Raw genomic sequence first — 19,103 nt, 5'->3', positions numbered from 1 at the left:
AACACGCCTGCCCACCATGCCTAGCTCACAACAGTTTTTCTTACTACTGTGACCCTTTCCCTACCACAGAGTAATTGAACGCCCCCCCCCCCCAGACAAAGCATTCATATGCACAGGGAACCAGGGCAGTGACTCTGTGAGCGTCATTTTCCTCTCTCCCGGTGGAGACTCTGAGGTTTCTGCGGTACCATTGACAGTGGACCGGGACTGTTTCTCATATTAGCATAATTGATTAGCAATCCAGTAGTTCCTTCCCCCCCCCCCCCCCCCCCCCGGCTTCTGGTAGGAAATGGATCTCTGCATCTTTAAGGCTGCGCGGGGCTGTCTGCCCTGGCGACGCAGGCAGGGCCGGCTCTGGGCTCTGCCGCAGCGACTCATCCCTTCGCTAAGGTCCAGTTAGCCCCGAGGTGGAGGATGGGAAAAGAATGGAGCTGTCCCAGCTCCTCAATGAGATCAGGGCAAACTATGAACAGCTTCTCACCAGAAATCAGATAGAGACGGTGCTGTCAACACGGATCCAGGTAATGATTTCATTCAGCCAGGCACCTTCAGGATAAGGAGACAGTCCATGTCTACCCGATTCCTGTCCCGGCCTCTCTGAGGTACAGTATTTCCTTTTCCACGCAGCGGCTTACTGGGGAGGCAATGTAGGTGTTTCTGCACTGGGTCTGGGGTGCCAGGCAGGGACAAAACCCCGTGGCTGTGCTGTTGAACGACCATTCAATAACTATTGATTGCTGAACTGGAACTGTATATGGATCATAAGGTGACCATCATTACTAAAACATGGAGTCAACAAACAATAAAATGGTGCACTCCGACCTCTGTAGGTTTTTCAGGAAGGAAGCGTTCCCAACACTCTTCAGAGATATTATAGACTTAATTATGGGAGCGATTTAAATAACATCTGTAGAATGAAAGCTTGAGAGTCAAGATTGTCTGGGAGGAGATAAAAAGCAAGCGAAATATTCCTAGACCGCTTCTGTCATCTTTTCATGCATTTAGTTTTATCCTGATTGCTATAAATAGAGTCATCTGAGTGTGTGACAGTGGCTCTCAGAACCACGCTCTGACAATCAAAGTCCCCCAAGCCGGGTAGTGAATGACTCTACACCTAAAAGTATCCATTTTTGCTCTGGGCTGTGAGAACTGTTTACTTCTGACATTAAGCTCGCAAGATAATTAAAATAAAGAAATGAGGCTGAGCCAACTCAGGCCAAGGCTCAGTTCGACTTCCATACACTCAGTTTTAAAGTGACACTGCTCATCTTTAATAACTGAGGCCTCAAATCTAAATAAATTAAAAGCAAGTACTTGGGAAACAAAGTTTCCAAAATTTCAGGTGTTTTGGGGTTTTGGTGTTTTTGTTTGTTTGTTTGTTTGTTTTTAGCTTGCCTCTTATACCACTGTTCTAATTGTATTCCCAGCACCTAGGCACAGCAAAGAGTTTACTTAAGAACAAGACCACAACAGGAAAAAAAAAAAATGTTAGTTAAAAAAAAATTTTTTTTTAAACCACAGGACTTCATTCCATTAGCAACTTATTGCAATAGCACTATAAATTTTGCCTGTGGGTAACAGTTTCAGTTTTCAAAAAGAATGTTCCATTCCCTAGTTTAAACAAGGTCACCCCGCTGTCTGTTTAACTGTAGAAGTTTGTTCAGCTTCTGCATGATACAGAAAACTATTGAGAGAGGACAACTTTTGAAAGTTATAAACCAAATGGCTATTTTATTTTACAAAGTAGAAATCTAAGTCCGGTTTATAATACCAATGCTGAGCTGACTTTGAATTAAAAAAAAAAAAAAAGCAAAACTCCACTTCATTCTGTTTGCAACGTTTTATAACATAAAGGATGCTGAGAGAAATGTTTTTCCCCAAATAATTCCCAAAGTCAGTTTATTGTCACAAAATATTGCAAAACCCTAGAACCACACAAATAAATAAGTAAAATAAAATAAGCAGACAGTTGTTTTAGCTAGCAATTATTGCATAGTAAGTAACCCCTCCCCAAAACTTAATGGTGTACGATGGTCTACATTGTATCCTGTCTTCTGATTCTGTGGGGGGGTGAAGAGGCTGCCGTGTAGGGACTCTGGTGCTACACGAGATGCTGGGTAGGATGCCATGACCTAGCGCCCTGCAGTTGGCATACTGAAAGTGATGGCTGATGGGTTTGGGACCCTGGCAGGGGATTGCCCGAGGGCTAGCTTGAGCAGGCTTCCCTCTCCGTGTAATCTTGGGTCTCTCTCTGCCTAGCCTCCCTACATGACCTCTAACCAAGAAGCCAGATTTCCTCTAAAATGATGACCCAGGATTCCCGAAAGCAGAACGTGGAAGCTGGCGGGCTTGCTTTGGCTTAGTCTAGAATCGGCACAGCAGCTCCCGTACCACAGCCAACTGGTTACAGCAAAACTCAGGACAGCCTGATGCCACTTGATGGATGATGAGCTTGGAGAAGGGTGGTTCACTAGGGACCATCTTGGGACTCTAGCTACCACACAGTTTACCTGCCACTTCCCCACTGGGAACTCAAAAGAGTGGTCCTCATAGCCTTATATTGTTTTCAAAAGTCTTTACACTCTGTTTTATAGTTCCTCCTGAAGATGTTGGTTGCTTACCTTTACCAAGTTAACACTAAGAACGAGTGATCAGCTGATAAAAAAAAAAAGAAAAAAGAAAAAAAATCCCTCTAGCATCGATCTTTTCCCAGGGGGCGGGGTGGGGTGGGGGCATTGTTTGTGCATATGTGGGTGTACATGTTTGCATGTATATGGGTGAACTGTGTTAGGTTCACACACATGTTGGTCCGAATGCTAACGGAGACCACGACTGATCTCAAGAATCATCCTCCACAGCTCTTCCACTTTGTTAGCTGAGGCAGGGTCTCTCAATCAAACCCAGAGCTCACTGATGAGATTCCCTATCCCACCTTCCTCAGGCTGGAATTACAGGCAGGCTTCCATACCAAACCCAGCATTTACGTGGGTTCTGGAGACCTGCACTCCTGTCTGTTGCATGAGAGGCAATTATTACTGAGCCAGCTCCCCAGCCCTTTTCTCTAATATCTTGCCCTAAACTTTATTCACAGACTCTTATTGACTCCAGCAAACAAAATTTACCATATAATCAAATTTACAAAATTAAAAGAACATAAAAAGTTGTCTTTTCTTTTTTTTTTTTTTTTTTTACTTCAAATCAACTCAATACCTCGCTTGCTCGCTCTTGCTCTTAATGAGGTCAATGTTGATGATGCTGTAAACAGGTGTTTTCTTTTCATGCCATCAGCATGAAAACATTTAGAGCAAAACAAAAATACCCACTTCCCGCCCTGTGCTCACTAGGCAGGCATCCTACCACTAACGTCTTCCCCTGATTGTTTTTATAATAGGAGAACAGTTAGGAAATGCTCATTAAGATGGACTTTTGGGGTGTTGGAGGACAACTCCGTGTTCCTGTGAGAGGAGGAGGACCTGATTCTGTAGGACCACATCTAACAGTGAAATGTGGTAGTGTGGCACCTGTGATTCACCAGCGAGATCTGGAGACAAGTTAGATCCCTGGGGCTCACGGCCCAGCCACTCCAGCCTCATCAGCAAGCCCAGGTCCCAGTGAGAGACCATGTCTCAAAAAGATTAAAAAGAAAAACAAAGCTCCTGAGGAACTACTCCTGAGGCTCACACTAACATATATACGTAGACATCCACACAAGCATACACCTACATGGACACACACATGTGCGTGCACACACACACAAACACACACACACACACACACAAACACAGGATCATTTTTACTACCCCAAATATCCAAACTGAAGATGCCTTCTAAAAAAGGTCATTTTGAAAAAAAGTAAAAAGATTTCCATAATGCAGTACTTTCACTTAAGAACACTCAGGAAGGCAGAGGCGGATGGGTCGCTGTGAGTCTAAGACAGTCAAGGCTACACAGAGAAACTCTGTCTGGAAAAACAAAAACAAAAGCAAACAAACAAAAGGAATATTGATATCTATGATGACTTAATTTTTCAGTTTACTAGTATAGTAATACGTTTCCGAGTGGCATCTACTCCCGGTCAGTGCATCCGGAATTGACCCCTTGGGAATATGCAGACAGGGTCTCTCTTGGCTGTCCTGCACTCACTTTATAGACTAGGCTGGCCTCGAACTCACAGTGATCCACCTGCCTCTGCCTCCCGAGTGCTGGGATTAAAGGCGTGCGCCACCATGCCCAGCTATAATCACTAAATTTCAATCAATCTTTTTTATTGACACATCCAGGAAAGTGAAAGAATCAGAGGTGACAATTTTGTCTCGAAAACTCTCTTCTCGTTAAAACAGATGTGTTTTCCTGCATTTCATGGGCTGCCATAGTGGGAAGGAGCTTTTGAGATCATTTTCTAGCAGAGCAGACCGGGGCTGAAGAGCGTAGCTGGCTGCAGCACTGATTAGTAATGAACGCCCGCCGGAATGCATACTTGAAATCTGATAGAAAGTGATTTGATTCCTATACAGTTCTATGATTGCTTTTAAACAGCTCCCGTTCAAAAGTGCCCTTTGGGTTTTTTTGTTTGTTTGTTAAAGATTTATTTATTTATTATGTATACAGCATTCTGCCTGCAGGCCAGAAGTGATAGTTGTGAGCCACCATGTGGTTGCTGGGAATTGAACTCATGACCTTTGGAAGAGCAGTCAGTGCTCTTAACCTCTGAGCCATCTCTCTGGCCCCCAACCCCTTGGGTTTTTGGTTTTTTGTTTTGTTTTGTTTTGTTTTGTTTTTTTCAGTTCTCTGTTGTTATTGTTGGCTTTCTTCCAGCTAGAGGAAGATATAACGAAAAGAATGGACAAGGATGAAGAAGCTCTGAAGGCAGCTCAGGCTGAGCTCAAAGAGGCCCGCCGCCAGTGCCACCACCTACAAGTGGAAATTGAGTCTCTCCACGCTGTGGTAAGGAAGGTCCCAAGGCACCGGGCTCCTTGCACCTCAGAGGCTATGTGATTTAAAGAGGAGGGGCCTTGGGAAGGTAGCTTGCTGGCAGAGCCCCTGCCCAGTGCGGACAACAGAGAGAGGGAAAGGAAGACGCCATCGCTTTATAGTGGAGGCCACTGAATGCTAGCCCGATCGATGCTTTCCCACCCAGTGACTGTAATCAGCTCATTCGAGATTCAGTTTCCGAAATCTAGAGAAAAATCAGTTATACTTGGTTGTGGCTCTGGGGCTTCCGGACTGTGGATACGAGAAAACAGACCGTGTGTTGTTGTCCATAGTCTTCTAACAGCTGGCTTCTCGCATCTGTGCCGTTGAGATTCTTAATGGAAAAATAGCTAAGCGCTTCCCTAACATGCCTTTTAAAATTACATTTATATATTTGCTTGTTCGTTTATGTGAGTGCACCTGTGGAAGTCAGATGACGATTTTTGTGGGCCACTTTTCTCCTTCTACCCTGTAGGACCAAGGGCTTGAACTCGGGCCATTAGGCTTAGCAAAGTCATTGGCCCCTTGCATACCTTTTATAAGCAGCTGGTTTTGGCTAGGCGTGGTGACCAACATCTTTAATCCCAGCATTTGGGAGGCAGAGGCAGGCGGATGGCAAGTTCCAGGCCAGCCTGGCCCACAAAGTGAGTCTAGGACAGCCATGACTACACAAAACCCAGTCTCCAGAAAACACACACACACACACACACACACACACAAATAAGCAGCTTTGAAATTCACTATGTTTTCAGTATTTAAAAATAAATAAATAACAGTAAGTCTATCACATTTCTTGCCAAAGGAATAATTACAATATTATTTTGAAAAACAGAAAGCTAAACCAGGCATGGTGGCACATGCCTGTAATCCCAGCACTTGGGAGGCAGAGGCATGTGGATTGATGTGAGTTTGATGCCAGCCTGGTCTACAAAGTGAGTCTAGGACAGCCAAGGATGTTATACAGAGAAACCCTGTCTCAAAAAAAAACAAAAACAAAAACAAAAACAAAAAAGAAAGAAAGAAATACAGAAAGCTATGTAGTTAAGTATACATTTTTAAAACCATCCAGTAATAGCCGGGCGGTGGTGGCGCACGCCTTTAATCCCAGCACTGGGGAGGCAGAGGCAGGAGGATCACTGTGAGTTCGAGGCCAGCCTGGTCTACAAAGCGAGTCCAGGACAGCCAAGGCTACACAGAGAGACCCTGTCTAGAAAAACAAAAACAAAACAAATAAAAATATCCAGTACTGAAGATTGAACGTAGGGCCTTGTGCTTGCTAACCAAATGCTTTACCATGAAGCCACATCCTCAGCTCCTGTTCCTAGCTCTTGAGACATCCTCTCACAAAGATGCTCAAGTGGGCCTTGAACTGGTGATCCTCCTGCCTCTATTTCCTGAGTCGTTGGGATTACAGTTAATAGGTGTCATCACGCTCAACCACTAAATACAATTTTCTTTAAAGAAGAGAGGCGGGTGGGGAAGAGGAGGAAGCCAGGTGCGGTCATTCATGCCTATAATCCTAGCATTTGAGAGACTGACGAAGGAAGGTCACTGTAAAAAGTGGGCGGCGGAGGTTAGAGATGAACAGCAGAGCTGTACAGAGGGATGAAATCACACCACGCAACAGATCCACTTAAAAGGTTTAATAGGGAGATACAGGAACCGTCTCCGGAAACATACTTGGAGAGAGAGAGAGAGAGAGAGAGAGAGAGAGAGAGAGATAAAGAGATAGATAAAAAAGTAATAAAAGGTAGAGAGGAGCTAGAAAGATTTAAAAAAAAAAAAAAAAAGGAGAGAGAGAGCCACGTAAAGGGTGTCTTTTATATGGCCCAGGACAGGGCCACGCCCCCGTGGCAGGTAAACAGTCACATCACAGGTAGACAGACTAAAACAAAATCCTAACAGTTACCGTTAGTTCAAGGTCAGCCTAAACTGTAGAATGAACTAGGTAGGCAAGGTTCCCCACAGTAGTAATTCCAAGGGCTGCCTGGCTTAGCTACAGCATGAGGCTTTGTCTCAAACAGCAAAGAGGGGACCCACAAGATGGCTCAGCAGGTTAAGGTGTTTGCCACAAGTCTTGACAGCGGTCCTCTGGCTTCCACACTTGTGCTGTGGCATATGAGTGTTCAAATAAATAAATGTAAAAAAAAAAAAAAAAAACTCAGATAGCAAAAAGAAAAAGACCTACTTGAATGACTGAAACACAATTATTATAACCTTTAAATTAAAAAATAATAATAATAATAAGTGGGGCTAAAGGTGTGACTCAGTGCCTATCCTGTTTAAGGCCCTGGCTTTGATTGCTGATGCCATAAAAAAAAACAAATTAAAAAAAAAAAAAAAAAGCAGTAAAATAGAATGGGTGGAAACATTGCAAATGAGACTTCCGGAGCCCATTTTGTGCCGCTGGTTCACTGCTGACGCTGTCTGTCCACAGGAAAGGGGCCTTGAAAACTCCCTGCAGGCCAGTGAGCAGCATTACCAGACGCAGCTGCAGGATCTGGAGTCCGAGGCTGACAGACTAGAGAAAGAGCTGCAGGAAGTGAGGCGTGGCATCGAGAGGCAGCTTCAGGAGCACGAGGCGCTTCTCAACACGAAGATGAGGCTGGAGCAGGAAATAGCCACGTACCGCCGCCTGCTAGAACAGGAAGAGATCAGGTACCTAAGCCCACAGGCGCTAACGGCACAGCGCGGCATGGGGTCCGATGCACAGAGCCACTGTGGATGCCGCCAGCAAGCAATCAAACAGAGAATAAAGCCCACCACCACCACCACAGCCTTGGTCACTGAGCTCCTGGAGTAAAGCAGGATTAGCACGCCCTCCAGAGAGCGCTCAGAACTGTATCCAGCCTGCTAAGAGCAGCACATTATAACACCCAGAGGTGGCTATCCTAATTCTTGGTCTCTAAAGGGGATTTTCTTAGCCTACCCACTTTCTTCACCGTTTCTCTCTTTTAGGACTAGTCTTTGCCTTTTATAGATCACCTCCAAGGAAGTTTGGAGACTCGCATGTTATCACCACAACCTGACCTTAAGGCCCCTCCCCCATGCCACAGTAAACAACGAAAGAATAATATTATAGATGAAGCATGGCGCTCAGCTAGTAGAGGGCTTGCGCGGCATGCGTGACACCCTAAATTTGTTCCCAGCATCACACAATCCAAGCATGCATACCTGCAATCCCAGCATTTGGGAGGTGGAGGCAGGAAGATAGGAGTTCAATGTTGTCCTTGGCTCCATAGCAGGTTGGAGGCTAACCTGGGCTACAAGAGAACTTGTCTCATAAAAATAAAGAAAAGAAAAGGAAAGAAGGAAGGAAGGGAGGAAGGAAGAAAAGAAAAATAATAATGTGACCCTATTATACAAGCCTGCTCTGAGTCACATTTTAAAGGCTTCAAGTAATGCTGAGAGGAAAAGGTGCTAGTGGGGGAATTCTCATTTCTTCAATATTATATTTTACAACCATTTATAAGGTCTTAGTCCTTTGAACATGGCATCTCCTCCAAGTCTCTATATTCCCGTAAAAATGAATCTTTGTTCGTGCTTGTTTCAGAGTTCTGAGTCTTCTGCAAAACCAGATGGAATACGTTTAACATATGTTAAGCCTTGGCATTTCCTAAATCCTTAACAATCATAAGTTGAATTCCAAATATACCACTTACTAGCTGAGCCGCCTTGGACAAGTTACTTAGCCTCTCTGTGCTTCAGTTTTCTCATCAACAAGATGGGGACAATCTTGTCTACATGACAATATTCTGTGAGGATTCAACGAGTTAACCTTTGTGAAGTGCTTGAAGCAGTACCTAGCCCATCGTGCTATGCAGAAAACACCCAGTCTTCAATATGATGTGCACGTGATGCATTATTAAATGGTTGTAAACGTTAACTTACAATCATTCAAGACATTGGCAAATTGGTGTTTAATATTTTTATAGTTTTCTAAATTTGTTCTATTATATTTAAGATATAAATACAGGAAAATACAAATAAACACTGTTTTTTAAAGTATTATATATTGTATTCCTATGACTTTTGAAGTCCTGCCCATTAACATGCTTCTCCTAGTCTCTCAAGAGTAAGAAGTAACATGTTTTTGAAGTTGTTTTATTCCCTGGGCATCAAAACTCCACCCCACTCCCCCTGACACCTGTACATCCCCACCCCACTCCCCCACACCTGTACATTCCCACCCCACTCCCCCTGACACCTGTACATCCCCACCCCACTCCCTCCCACACCTGTACATCCCCACCCCACTCCCCCTGACACCTGTACAGCCCCACCCCACTCCCCCTGACACCTGTACATCCCTACCCCACTCCCCCCCACACCTGTACATCCCTACCCCACTCCCCCACACACACCTGTATATCCCCACCCCACTCCCACACACACACCTGTACATCCCCACCCCACCCCCCCACACCTGTACATCCCCACCCCACTCCCCCACACACACCTGTACATCTCTACCCCACTCCCCCACACACACCTGTACATCTCTACCCCACTCCCCCACACACACCTGTACATCCCCGCCCCACTCCCACACACACACCTGTACATCTCTACCCCACTCCCCCACACACACCTGTATATCCCCACCCCACTCCCACACACACACCTGTACATCCCTACCCCACTCCCCCCCACACCTGTACATCCCCACCCCACTCCCCCTGACACCTGTACATCCCTACCCCACTCCCCCCCACACCTGTACATCCCCACCCCACTCCCCCTGACACCTGTACATCCCTACCCACCCCCCCCACACACCTGTACATCCCCACCCCACTCCCACACACACACCTGTACATCCCCACCCCACTCCCCCTGACACCTGTACATCCCCACTCACTCCCCCTGACACCTGTAATCCCCACCTCACTCCCCTGACACCGGACATCCCTACCCCACTCCCCCACACACACCTGTACATTCCCACCCCACTCCCACACACACACCTGTACATCCCCACCCCACTCCCCCACACACACCTGTACAGCCCCCACCTCACTCCCCCACACACACCTGTACATCCCCACCCCACTCCCCCTGACACCTGTACATCCCCACCTCACTCCCCCTGACACCTGTACAGCCCCCACCTCACTCCCCCACACACCTGTACATCCCTACCCCACTCCCCCACACACACCTGTACATCCCCACCTCACTCCCCCTGACACCTGTACAGCCCCCACCTCACTCCCCCACACACACCTGTACATCCCTACCCCACTCCCCCCACACACCTGTACATCCCCACCCCACTCCCACACACACACCTGTACATCCCCACCCCACTCCCACACACACACCTGTACATCCCTACCCCACTCCCCCCCACACACCTGTACATCCCCACCCCACTCCCACACACACACCTGTACATCCCCACCCCACTCCCCCTGACACCTGTACATCCCCACATCACTCCCCCTGACACCTGTACATCCCCACCTCACTCCCCCTCACACCTGTACATCCCTACCCCACTCCCCCACACACACCTGTACATCCCTACCCCACTCCCCCACACACACCTGTACATCTCTACCCGACTCCCCCTGACACCTGTACATCCCCACATCACTCCCCCTGACACCTGTACATCCCCACCTCACTCCCCCTGACACCTGTACAGCCCCCACCTCACTCCCCCACACACCTGTACATCCCTACCCCACTCCCCCACACACACCTGTACATCCCTACCCCACTCCCCCACACACACCTGTACATCTCTACCCCACTCCCCCACACACACCTGTACATCCCTACCCCACTCCCCCACACACACCTGTACATCCCCACCTCACTCCCCCTGACACCTGTTCATCCCCCACCCCCACCCCCGGCTGGCTCAGAATTTGGTATTTACTAGTCTCATCCAGCTCTTTTGGTAGTATAGATGTGCCTCTGCACAATGTAGAAAATTGGTCTGTGTATTATTTTAGCCCCTATAAAACTAGCTCCTGGTTTCCCTCTACTCTTCCTTGTGCCTGGGAGACTCACTGACAAAGATGCTGCCTGGCCTGGCTCATGACTGTGAACGCTGACTAGTAGCCCCTTGTGTGAACATAACAACTTACCTGTTCTCGTGTCTGTTTCCTTTTTTTTGTTTTGTTCTGTTTTGGTTTTGGTTTTGGTTTTGGTTTTGGTTTTGGTTTTGGTAGTGCAGTGTTGTTTCTATGACTCTTTCCATTTCAGATATTATGGTTGTATCCAAGGAGAGAAAAAAGAAGAGAAACCTACCAGGAGCAAAGTTGGCTTCCTTCTCCCCTCAGGTGAGTTTCTGACACAATAGGCTATTTTGAAGATAGACATGCTATTTGTGAAGATTATACAGAACGTTCTCCACAGCAGCAAAGGGAGAGATGTTCAGTTCTTCCGTGTTGTGACCCCACACACACTGAAATGTACTTTATTTTCCTTTTCTTTTTCAACATTGTAATGTAATGTAACCTTTTCGCAGCCATCATAAATGAAATATCTTTTTCAACAAAAGTCTCACAAAAGTACGAAGATGAGAATGTGGGGACAGAGACCAAGCAGGCAGTAGTAAACGGTAATACAGTGAAGGAGAGTGCGGAGGCTCACGGCACCGTGCAGTAAGTAAAACAGCTCGGACTATGAAACAATACAAAATGTGATGAAATTCACTTCAACTGAGCAATCTTAGCAGTCTTTTTCAAATATTTCAAATACCTTTAGTATAGTGTGATTTTCTTTATAGTGTGATTTTTTTCAGGCAAAAATGAATATACACACATAACAACACATATAAGAGTGTATAGGTAGCCGAGCGTGGTGGCGCACACCTTTAATCCCAGCACTTGAGAGCGGAGGCAGGTGGATCGCTGTGAGTTCAATGCCAGCCTGGTCTACAAAGGGAATGCAGGACAGCCGAAGCCACACAGAGAAACCCTGTCTCAAAAAACAAAAACAAAACAAAACAAAAGAGTGTGTAGGTAGAGAATTTAGTTTTTTTCCCCCCTAAAACTAAAATGAGAACTTAAGAATTATTTAGAGGGCTGGAGAGATGGTTCAGAGGTTAAGAGCACTGGTTGTTCTTCCAGAGGTCCTGAGTTCAATTCCCAGCAACCACATGGTGGCTCATAACCATCTAGAATCACATATGATGCCCTCTTCCAGCATGCAGGCATATATGTAGGCAGAATACAATATAATAGTAAATAAACAAATCTTTGGGCTGTGCCGTGGTGGTGGATGCCTTTTATCCCAGCACTTGGGAGGCAGAGGCAGACAGATCACTGTGAATTCAAGGCCAGCCTGGTCTACAAGGAGAGTCCAGGACAGTCACGGCTAACGCAGAGAAGCCCTGTCTCGAAAAAAACAAAAACAAAAACAAAAATTGCACACACACAAAAAAAAAAAAAAAAAAAAAATTCCAGCAACACAGGAGGAAGAGGCGGGCAGATCTCTGCAATTTGAGGCCAGTCTGGTCTACATAATGAGTTCTAAGACAGCCAGCACTACATAGTGAGACCCTGTCAAAAAAAAAAAGTTATACAAAAGAATAGTGTAGAAATCTCACAGAATTCTATATTAGAGATTATATTCTTATGGCTGTTATAGTTGTCTGTGTCGGTTGGAAATTCCACAACCTGGGGGTGGAGAGATGCCTCAAAAGCAAAGAGCACATGGTAGTTTGTAACCATTCACTGTCCCAGTTCCAGGGAATCTGATGCCTTATTTTGCCCCTGCAGACACCAGGTATGCAAGTGGTACACATACATACATGTAGACAAAACACACATGAAACCAAAAAAAAAAAAAAAAATGTAAATTGTTAAAATCCCAAGCCCTATATGTTATACATCTTTCTTTTTCATTAATGTGAACTATACTTTGTGTCTATTTCTTCTTCTACAAACCGTTTCTTTTCTCATTTCAGGACAGAGAAAGTGGATGAAGTTATAAAAGAATGGGAAGGCTCTTTCTTTAAAGATAACCCTCGCCTGAGGAAAAAGTCTGTCTCTCTCCGGTTTGATCTGCACTTAGCAGCCACTGAGGAGGGGTGTTTACAGAGTAGACGGGATAACCTCCCAGACATTGAAGTCAGGCTTATCATGCGAAGGTCATGTAGTATTCCCTCCATCAAACCCCCACCAGGAACCAACTAACCCAGAGATCGATCGTATTTATCAGGGACACCAGGATGGACCTAAGTGGGCCGTGCAGATGCTCGGTCCCAAATGTAAGCTCTTCTATATGTATGGGTAATGTTAAGATGCTGTGGGCTGCAGCTTTCTTCAGAGAACACATACAGTAAGCGGTAAAGTTGCTAGGACTCCAAAGATGAGCTTTTTTCTTTCTTTCTTTCTTTCTTTCTTTCTTTCTTTTTTTTTTTTTTTTTTTTTTGAGAGGGGGGATGCCTAAAAATAAATCAGAAGTCCAGTGCGATTTCTGTTTTATTTATCCTCCAAATAGTCTTTATCCTGGTGAGCTTTATCAGAGGCTCTAAGTATTAAGGGTGGCTTGGTTAAGTCTGTCCCTCAAAGGCTGAACATCCTAAGGACAGTAGAATAGTTTGCTTGGCTACTGAAGAGTTACCATGAGTTACTTTGGGGTTCTAGGACCAGCTGAACCTAAAATGTGTGTTCTGCTTCTAAAACGGGCAGCAGTTAGGAACCAATGTTTCAGGAGGGGACTCGACATTCACTTAGGGCTTTTCTTTTTGAGACAATCATTGGAACCCTGGGGATTAAGCAGCTGTTCTGTCCATGAGCAATTCTGAATAAAGTATACAGCACACCGCAAGGCTATTTTGATGATTTATAAAATTAAGTTACTCTGTTTCCTAAATGTTTCTGTAATCAGGATCTGGTTTGCAGGAGAGCCAGTTTGTTGAAAGAGCTATAAAGGTTGTATCCTTACACACACACACACACACACACACACACACACACACACACACGCTGTACAAACAAACTGAAAGGGTGGTTACTCTAGTTACGGGACAGTTACCCAACCGCTCATCATTTGCTCTCCTATGTGTAAAATGAAGTGTGAACAGCATTTGCTATGAGCCTTAGAGGAGATAGTCTGCGAACTAGGAGGATAGTTCCTGCAGTCATTTCTGTGAACTAACAGCACAGCGTTGCCGTCCGAGCTAAGAGTATCTGCAGAACTTGTTTTTAAACTGTTCAAACTGTAATAAATATAGATGTAAAATATATTTCTGAATAAGCGAAGAATTGTTGCAAAGGTTTTTTTTTTAACAACCTAATTTGTTTAATGCAGGTATAATTACTTTGAGACCTTAAATAATAAATACTTGTTTTAAGACATTAGACATTTATAGGCTTTTTCTTTTTCCTAAACAACAAACAACAACAACAACAAAAAATACAGACCATTCACCACTGTTGTGCTTCCAGCTGAAGTATCACCAAAGGGCTACAGATATACTAGCATTCAAAATCATCCCCCTCCCTCGCCCTCTCCCTCCCTATGTACATATATATATATATATGTGTGTGTGTGTGTGTGTGTGTGTGTGTGTGTGTGTATACACACTAGTAAACATGTTTAGCCACAAGGAACTTATGTTAATTAACTTTTAATAGAATACAGGGATTTAACATTCACCTTTTTCTCTTCATACTTCAGGCTCCTCTTAGCTTGACTCACAATAGTAAAAAGGGATGCTGTTGTTTGTCAGGGATACAAGAGCAATGTTTACCGCTTATTCTTGTATAAGCATCTGACCTAAAATTGCATCCTATACATAAAATGTTTCTTTTGGGCTGGGGGCATAGCAGGGTGGCAGAGCTTCACCTAGCACACAGGAGGCACTGGGTCTGGACCTCAGGTTAAAAAAAAAGGGGGGGGAGGAGTTTCATTCATCATTAAATGCTGCAACCTTATTAAGGCTCTGACGTGCAATCATGTAAGCTGTTGTATTGGTTACTGTACTGTGCACCAATGGCCATGGTAGTGCAGTCTACTGCAGTGTTAGTACCAGGCATTGCGAATTAACAGCTTGACAGAGAAATTCCACTATGTAGCTATCATGTGTATAATGTATAGTACTTGAATTTGTGAGTTATGTTTGTTTTGAGGCATTTTAAAATCGAATGAGTTTACCAAAGTAAATGATGCCACCATAATAATAAAAAAAAAGGAACCATGAACTCTAAGGCTGCCTTGTCTTTGAGCTCTTATTTCCAAGGTGTCTGCGCATGGTCAGCCAAACAAAGCCAGCTAACTTGAGTAAGAAAGAAAACTACAGTCACCGTATATGGTGGGTTTAATTTGGTTCCCAAGATAAATTAAGGATGGCATGCTGATGCTTTTATTTTTAAAATCCAGCTGTGTGCTGACAGTGCACACCTGTAATCCCTGACCTTGGAAGGCAGAGGAAGATTTTTGCGTTCCAGGCCAGTCTGAACTATGTAGTAAGATCCTACACACACATACCACCACCACCGCCGCCGCCACCACCGCCACCACCATCGCCGCCGCCACCGCCATCGCCACCACCATCACCATCACCACCATCACCACCACCACCACCACCACCACCACCACCATAGCCGTAAGCGTCATCATCATCATCATTGCCATAACTATAAAATCCTATATTTCTGGAAAAAAAAATATAATAGTAGACAGCATTATTTGCAAAGTGGTTCCAGGGCTCCAGGCAATGAACTCAGGTGATCATTTGTAATCTTCACAGAAATTTTACAAACTAATATTACCCTCTCTTAGAAAGGAATAGAAATGAATTTTCCCCCATCTCCTGGAAATACTTCAAACGCATGCGATCATGACAAAATAGAAAAAATAAGGAGTAATTCCAATTACTACCAACTGTAGGATCCTAGCCCTGCACTGCCAGTAATTAACCACAGGAAAGGAAAGAGCCTTCTGTGTCTCCTAGGCCTCAGGCTCGTACCTGAAGACAAAGAGAAGGCAATGCTTGCTTCTAATTGCAGCCTCCCCTGCCCTCAATTACTTGAATATGCACAAGGAAATATCTGGCAAGGCACTACTCAAATGTACAATTCCCCTTAAATGGAAACTGTCTCTGGGAGTAAAGATTTGTGAGGAAAACTAGAGCAGACAATGATTAAGCAATAGGTCAAAGTACAATAGTGATTTCAAATTCAATTATTTCAGAAAAAAAATTTATTCCTTCCCGGCAAATTACCCAACTTGTACTGTTCTGTCCTAACAGTCTTTGAAGTACAAGTAATGTCTAAAGAAAAAGAAACTATCTTTATACTAAAGTTCAAAATAAGTCATTTATTTTAAGAATAGATGGTTTTTATCTATTGTGTGTATGTTATTTGTTGCAGTTATTTCTTCTGTCTGCGTGTGGACTGCATGGAGCATGTGAAAATCAGAGGACAACTTGTGGGACTTGGTTTTGTCCTCCTGCCACGTGGGTCCTGAGGACTGAACTCACATCAAGCTATAAAGCAGGCGCCTTTACCAGCTGAGCCTTCCTAACAGAGCCCTTTATATGTGTTTGAAATCCCAAGAAATAGAGGGAGAACCAAAAGAGGATAATGAAACCAACATCCACTAACTTCCCAGATAATAAGCTTCTAAATATATCACCCACTGTTCTAGATATCAAATATCCCCACCCCTTACACAGAGAACTACAGGCACCCAAGGAGTGCTGAGAGCAGGAGAAAGAAAGTCTTCCCTAGAAATGAGCCCCCACTTGGCTATTCAGTACCAAATGGTCAGCTCTGAAATCATATACATTGGTAACATGAAATGGACTGAACGGGTGGTATTCACACAGTGATGCAATGCACGTTATGTAAGAGAGAGAGAGAGAGAGAGAGAGAGAGAACACACAGAAAATAAGGCCATGAATTTGAGAGGAAGAGGAACATGGAAGGAGCTGGAAGGAAGAAATGGCAAGGAGAGAATAATGTAATTATATTTTAATTTCAAAAATTAATTTTAGGGGACTAGAGAGATGCCTCAGAGATTAAGAGCACTGTCTGTCTGTTCTTCCAAAGGTCCTGAGTTCAATTCCCAGCAACCACATGGTGGCTCATAACCATCTATAATGAGATCTGGTGCCCTCTTCTGTCATGCAGGGACACACATGGGCAGAATATTATAAAAGTAATAAAAAATAAATAAATAAATAAATATTTTTAAAGTAATTTTTAAAAGCTATCAAATGTCTCCATTATAAAAATGTTCCCATTCCAAAAGGAGGCCCAAAAGAAGAAATGAAAGAAATATCTACAGATCTAACATATAAGCTATAGAAAGAAAAAAAAAAACAAAAAAAAAACGCACAGGCCACAAACAGTGAGAGGACTGCAGACGTAGCTCATATGCTCACCACGTTCACAACCCTGGATTCAATTCAATGTCCAGCACCATACAAAAGTAAATAAGAAAAACTGCCTACGCCAGTGTTCCACTTAGAAACCGCCCCCCCACGCCCCGCGCGCACGCGCCACCCCTTTTTAAAAAATGTTTCCAAGACAGGGTTTCTCTGTATGGCCTTGGCTGTCCTGGACTTGCTTTTGTAGATCAGGCTGGCTTTGAACTCACAGACATCAGCCTGCCTCTGCCTCCCCAGTGCTGGGATTAAAGGCATGCGCCACCACCTCCCGGCTTCATTCCCTCTTTTTTAAAACCACTTTTGTACCAATCCTTTCCCACCCAGCATGCCTGACACTGTTTATCTTCTGAGGACTGCCTAGCTGGGGATGCCACATTGTAGCGCGCGCGCGCGCACACACACACACACACACACACACACACACACACACACACACACACACACGCAGCACTGTGCTCCCCTGCCCACCTTTCTACCGCTCCTTCATCCCCACAACTGCTCAGGCAGGGAAGCATCAAGGCTGGAGTTGCTAGGCAGCCTGAGAAGGCACTGGGCCCCTGCTGTAACCCCGCGGACCCTACACCGACCTTCTCTATGCTTTTTATGCTAAAAATCAACTTCAGATACAATCCCTTGCGCGCTGCCCATTCGTCTGGGAAAAAAAAAAAAAACCCTCTCCTTTAGCCTTTCCTTACAAATACTAAAAGCTTTTCCATTTCGTTAATTTCTACTCGTGAGTATGAAAATATTGGGAGGCAGAAGCAGGTCGATCGCTGTGAGTTTGAGGCCAGCCTGGTCTACAAAGCGAGTCCAGGACAGCCAAGGCTACACAGAGAAACCCTGCCTCGGAAAAAAAAAAAGAAAGAAAGAAAGAAAGAAAGAAAGAAAGAAAGAAAAAGAAAGAAAAGAAAAAGTTGGGAAATGGAAGAACTGGACAGTATTTTCAGTATTATCCTGGCTCGGAAGACTCTAAAAGCCACCTCATTTCGAGTTGTCACAAGTAGGATAAGGACCAACGGGTAGCCCCAGTATTCTGCCAGTTTCTCTAGATGCTAGCATTGTCCTTAGTTAATCACAGGTCATCTGTTCTTTTTTTTTTTTTTCCCCTCCCACCACCAGGATACACATTAGCCTTAGCCAAGTATTCTTTATTTCACATGGTCCACCACAGTACTTGTAAAAAACGAGTTCCGTTATAGTCCAGAAAGGTGGCCTCTCGTACATTTACCGAACAGCTAACTACGAGCCTAGCCCTTAGAAAGCATTGGTAATTATGAAATTGTCCGGCCCAGATGTCTGAACCTTTGTTTTCAAGACTTTTCCAAGACTGCAGATGGCTCAATCTCATAGAGAGAGAGTACCAGACACAACTACAAAGAGCCAAAGCAAGGATTGGCCTGGTAAAGTTTCATGAGACCATCACAAAGAAACATTTGAGCTGGCTATTGGAAGACAAACGAATAGCTCAATTGGCCCCTCCTGGGAAGGAATGTGAATTGTCACAGGTAATGCGACCTGCAAGGAGTGAGCTGACATCTGAGGACCCTAGGCTCAGAAATCAGTCGCCATCATCACTCAGCCTCTAGAAAACCCACGAAACTCCCGTCTTGCTTTTCGCTGGGGCGGTAGAGTCAAGGGAGCCGTGCCCGGCGCCAGGAAGGACCTAAAGGCGGCGACCCGAGTCCTCCCCGCCTCCATCCTCCATCCTCCATCCTGCAGCGGCGTACTGAGGACCACAGCGAAAGGGAAACGCCAGGGTGCCGGGTGTGCCGGA

At 44.8% G+C, this 19,103-nt stretch overlaps 1 protein-coding gene across 1 annotated transcript; it reads left to right on the top strand.

Moving 5' to 3' along the window:
- Window positions 1–362: 362 nt before the first annotated feature.
- On the top strand, window positions 363–13,270 carry Krt222 (keratin 222). The gene is made up of 6 exons (XM_051158523.1): window positions 363–521; window positions 4,816–4,944; window positions 7,409–7,629; window positions 11,188–11,264; window positions 11,453–11,588; window positions 12,896–13,270. The coding sequence occupies exons 1-6, from the start codon at window positions 426–428 to the stop codon at window positions 13,122–13,124; spliced, it is 888 nt and encodes a 295-aa protein (XP_051014480.1). The 5' UTR covers window positions 363–425; the 3' UTR covers window positions 13,125–13,270.
- Window positions 13,271–19,103: the final 5,833 nt, after the last annotated feature.

The sequence above is a fragment of the Acomys russatus genome, chromosome 16 (genome assembly GCF_903995435.1).
Source record: "Acomys russatus chromosome 16, mAcoRus1.1, whole genome shotgun sequence".
In the NCBI taxonomy this organism is placed as follows: domain Eukaryota; kingdom Metazoa; phylum Chordata; class Mammalia; order Rodentia; family Muridae; genus Acomys; species Acomys russatus.
This window is presented reverse-complemented; position numbering and strand designations above follow the sequence as displayed.

Coding starts and splice junctions, on each gene's coding strand:
- Krt222 (XM_051158523.1), top strand. CDS start 426: ATGGAGCTGTCCCAGCTCCTCAATGAGATCAGGGCAAACTATGAACAG. Junction 522..4,815: donor TGCTGTCAACACGGATCCAG/GTAATGATTTCA, acceptor GCTTTCTTCCAG/CTAGAGGAAGATATAACGAA. Junction 11,265..11,452: donor TGGCTTCCTTCTCCCCTCAG/GTGAGTTTCTGA, acceptor ACCTTTTCGCAG/CCATCATAAATGAAATATCT.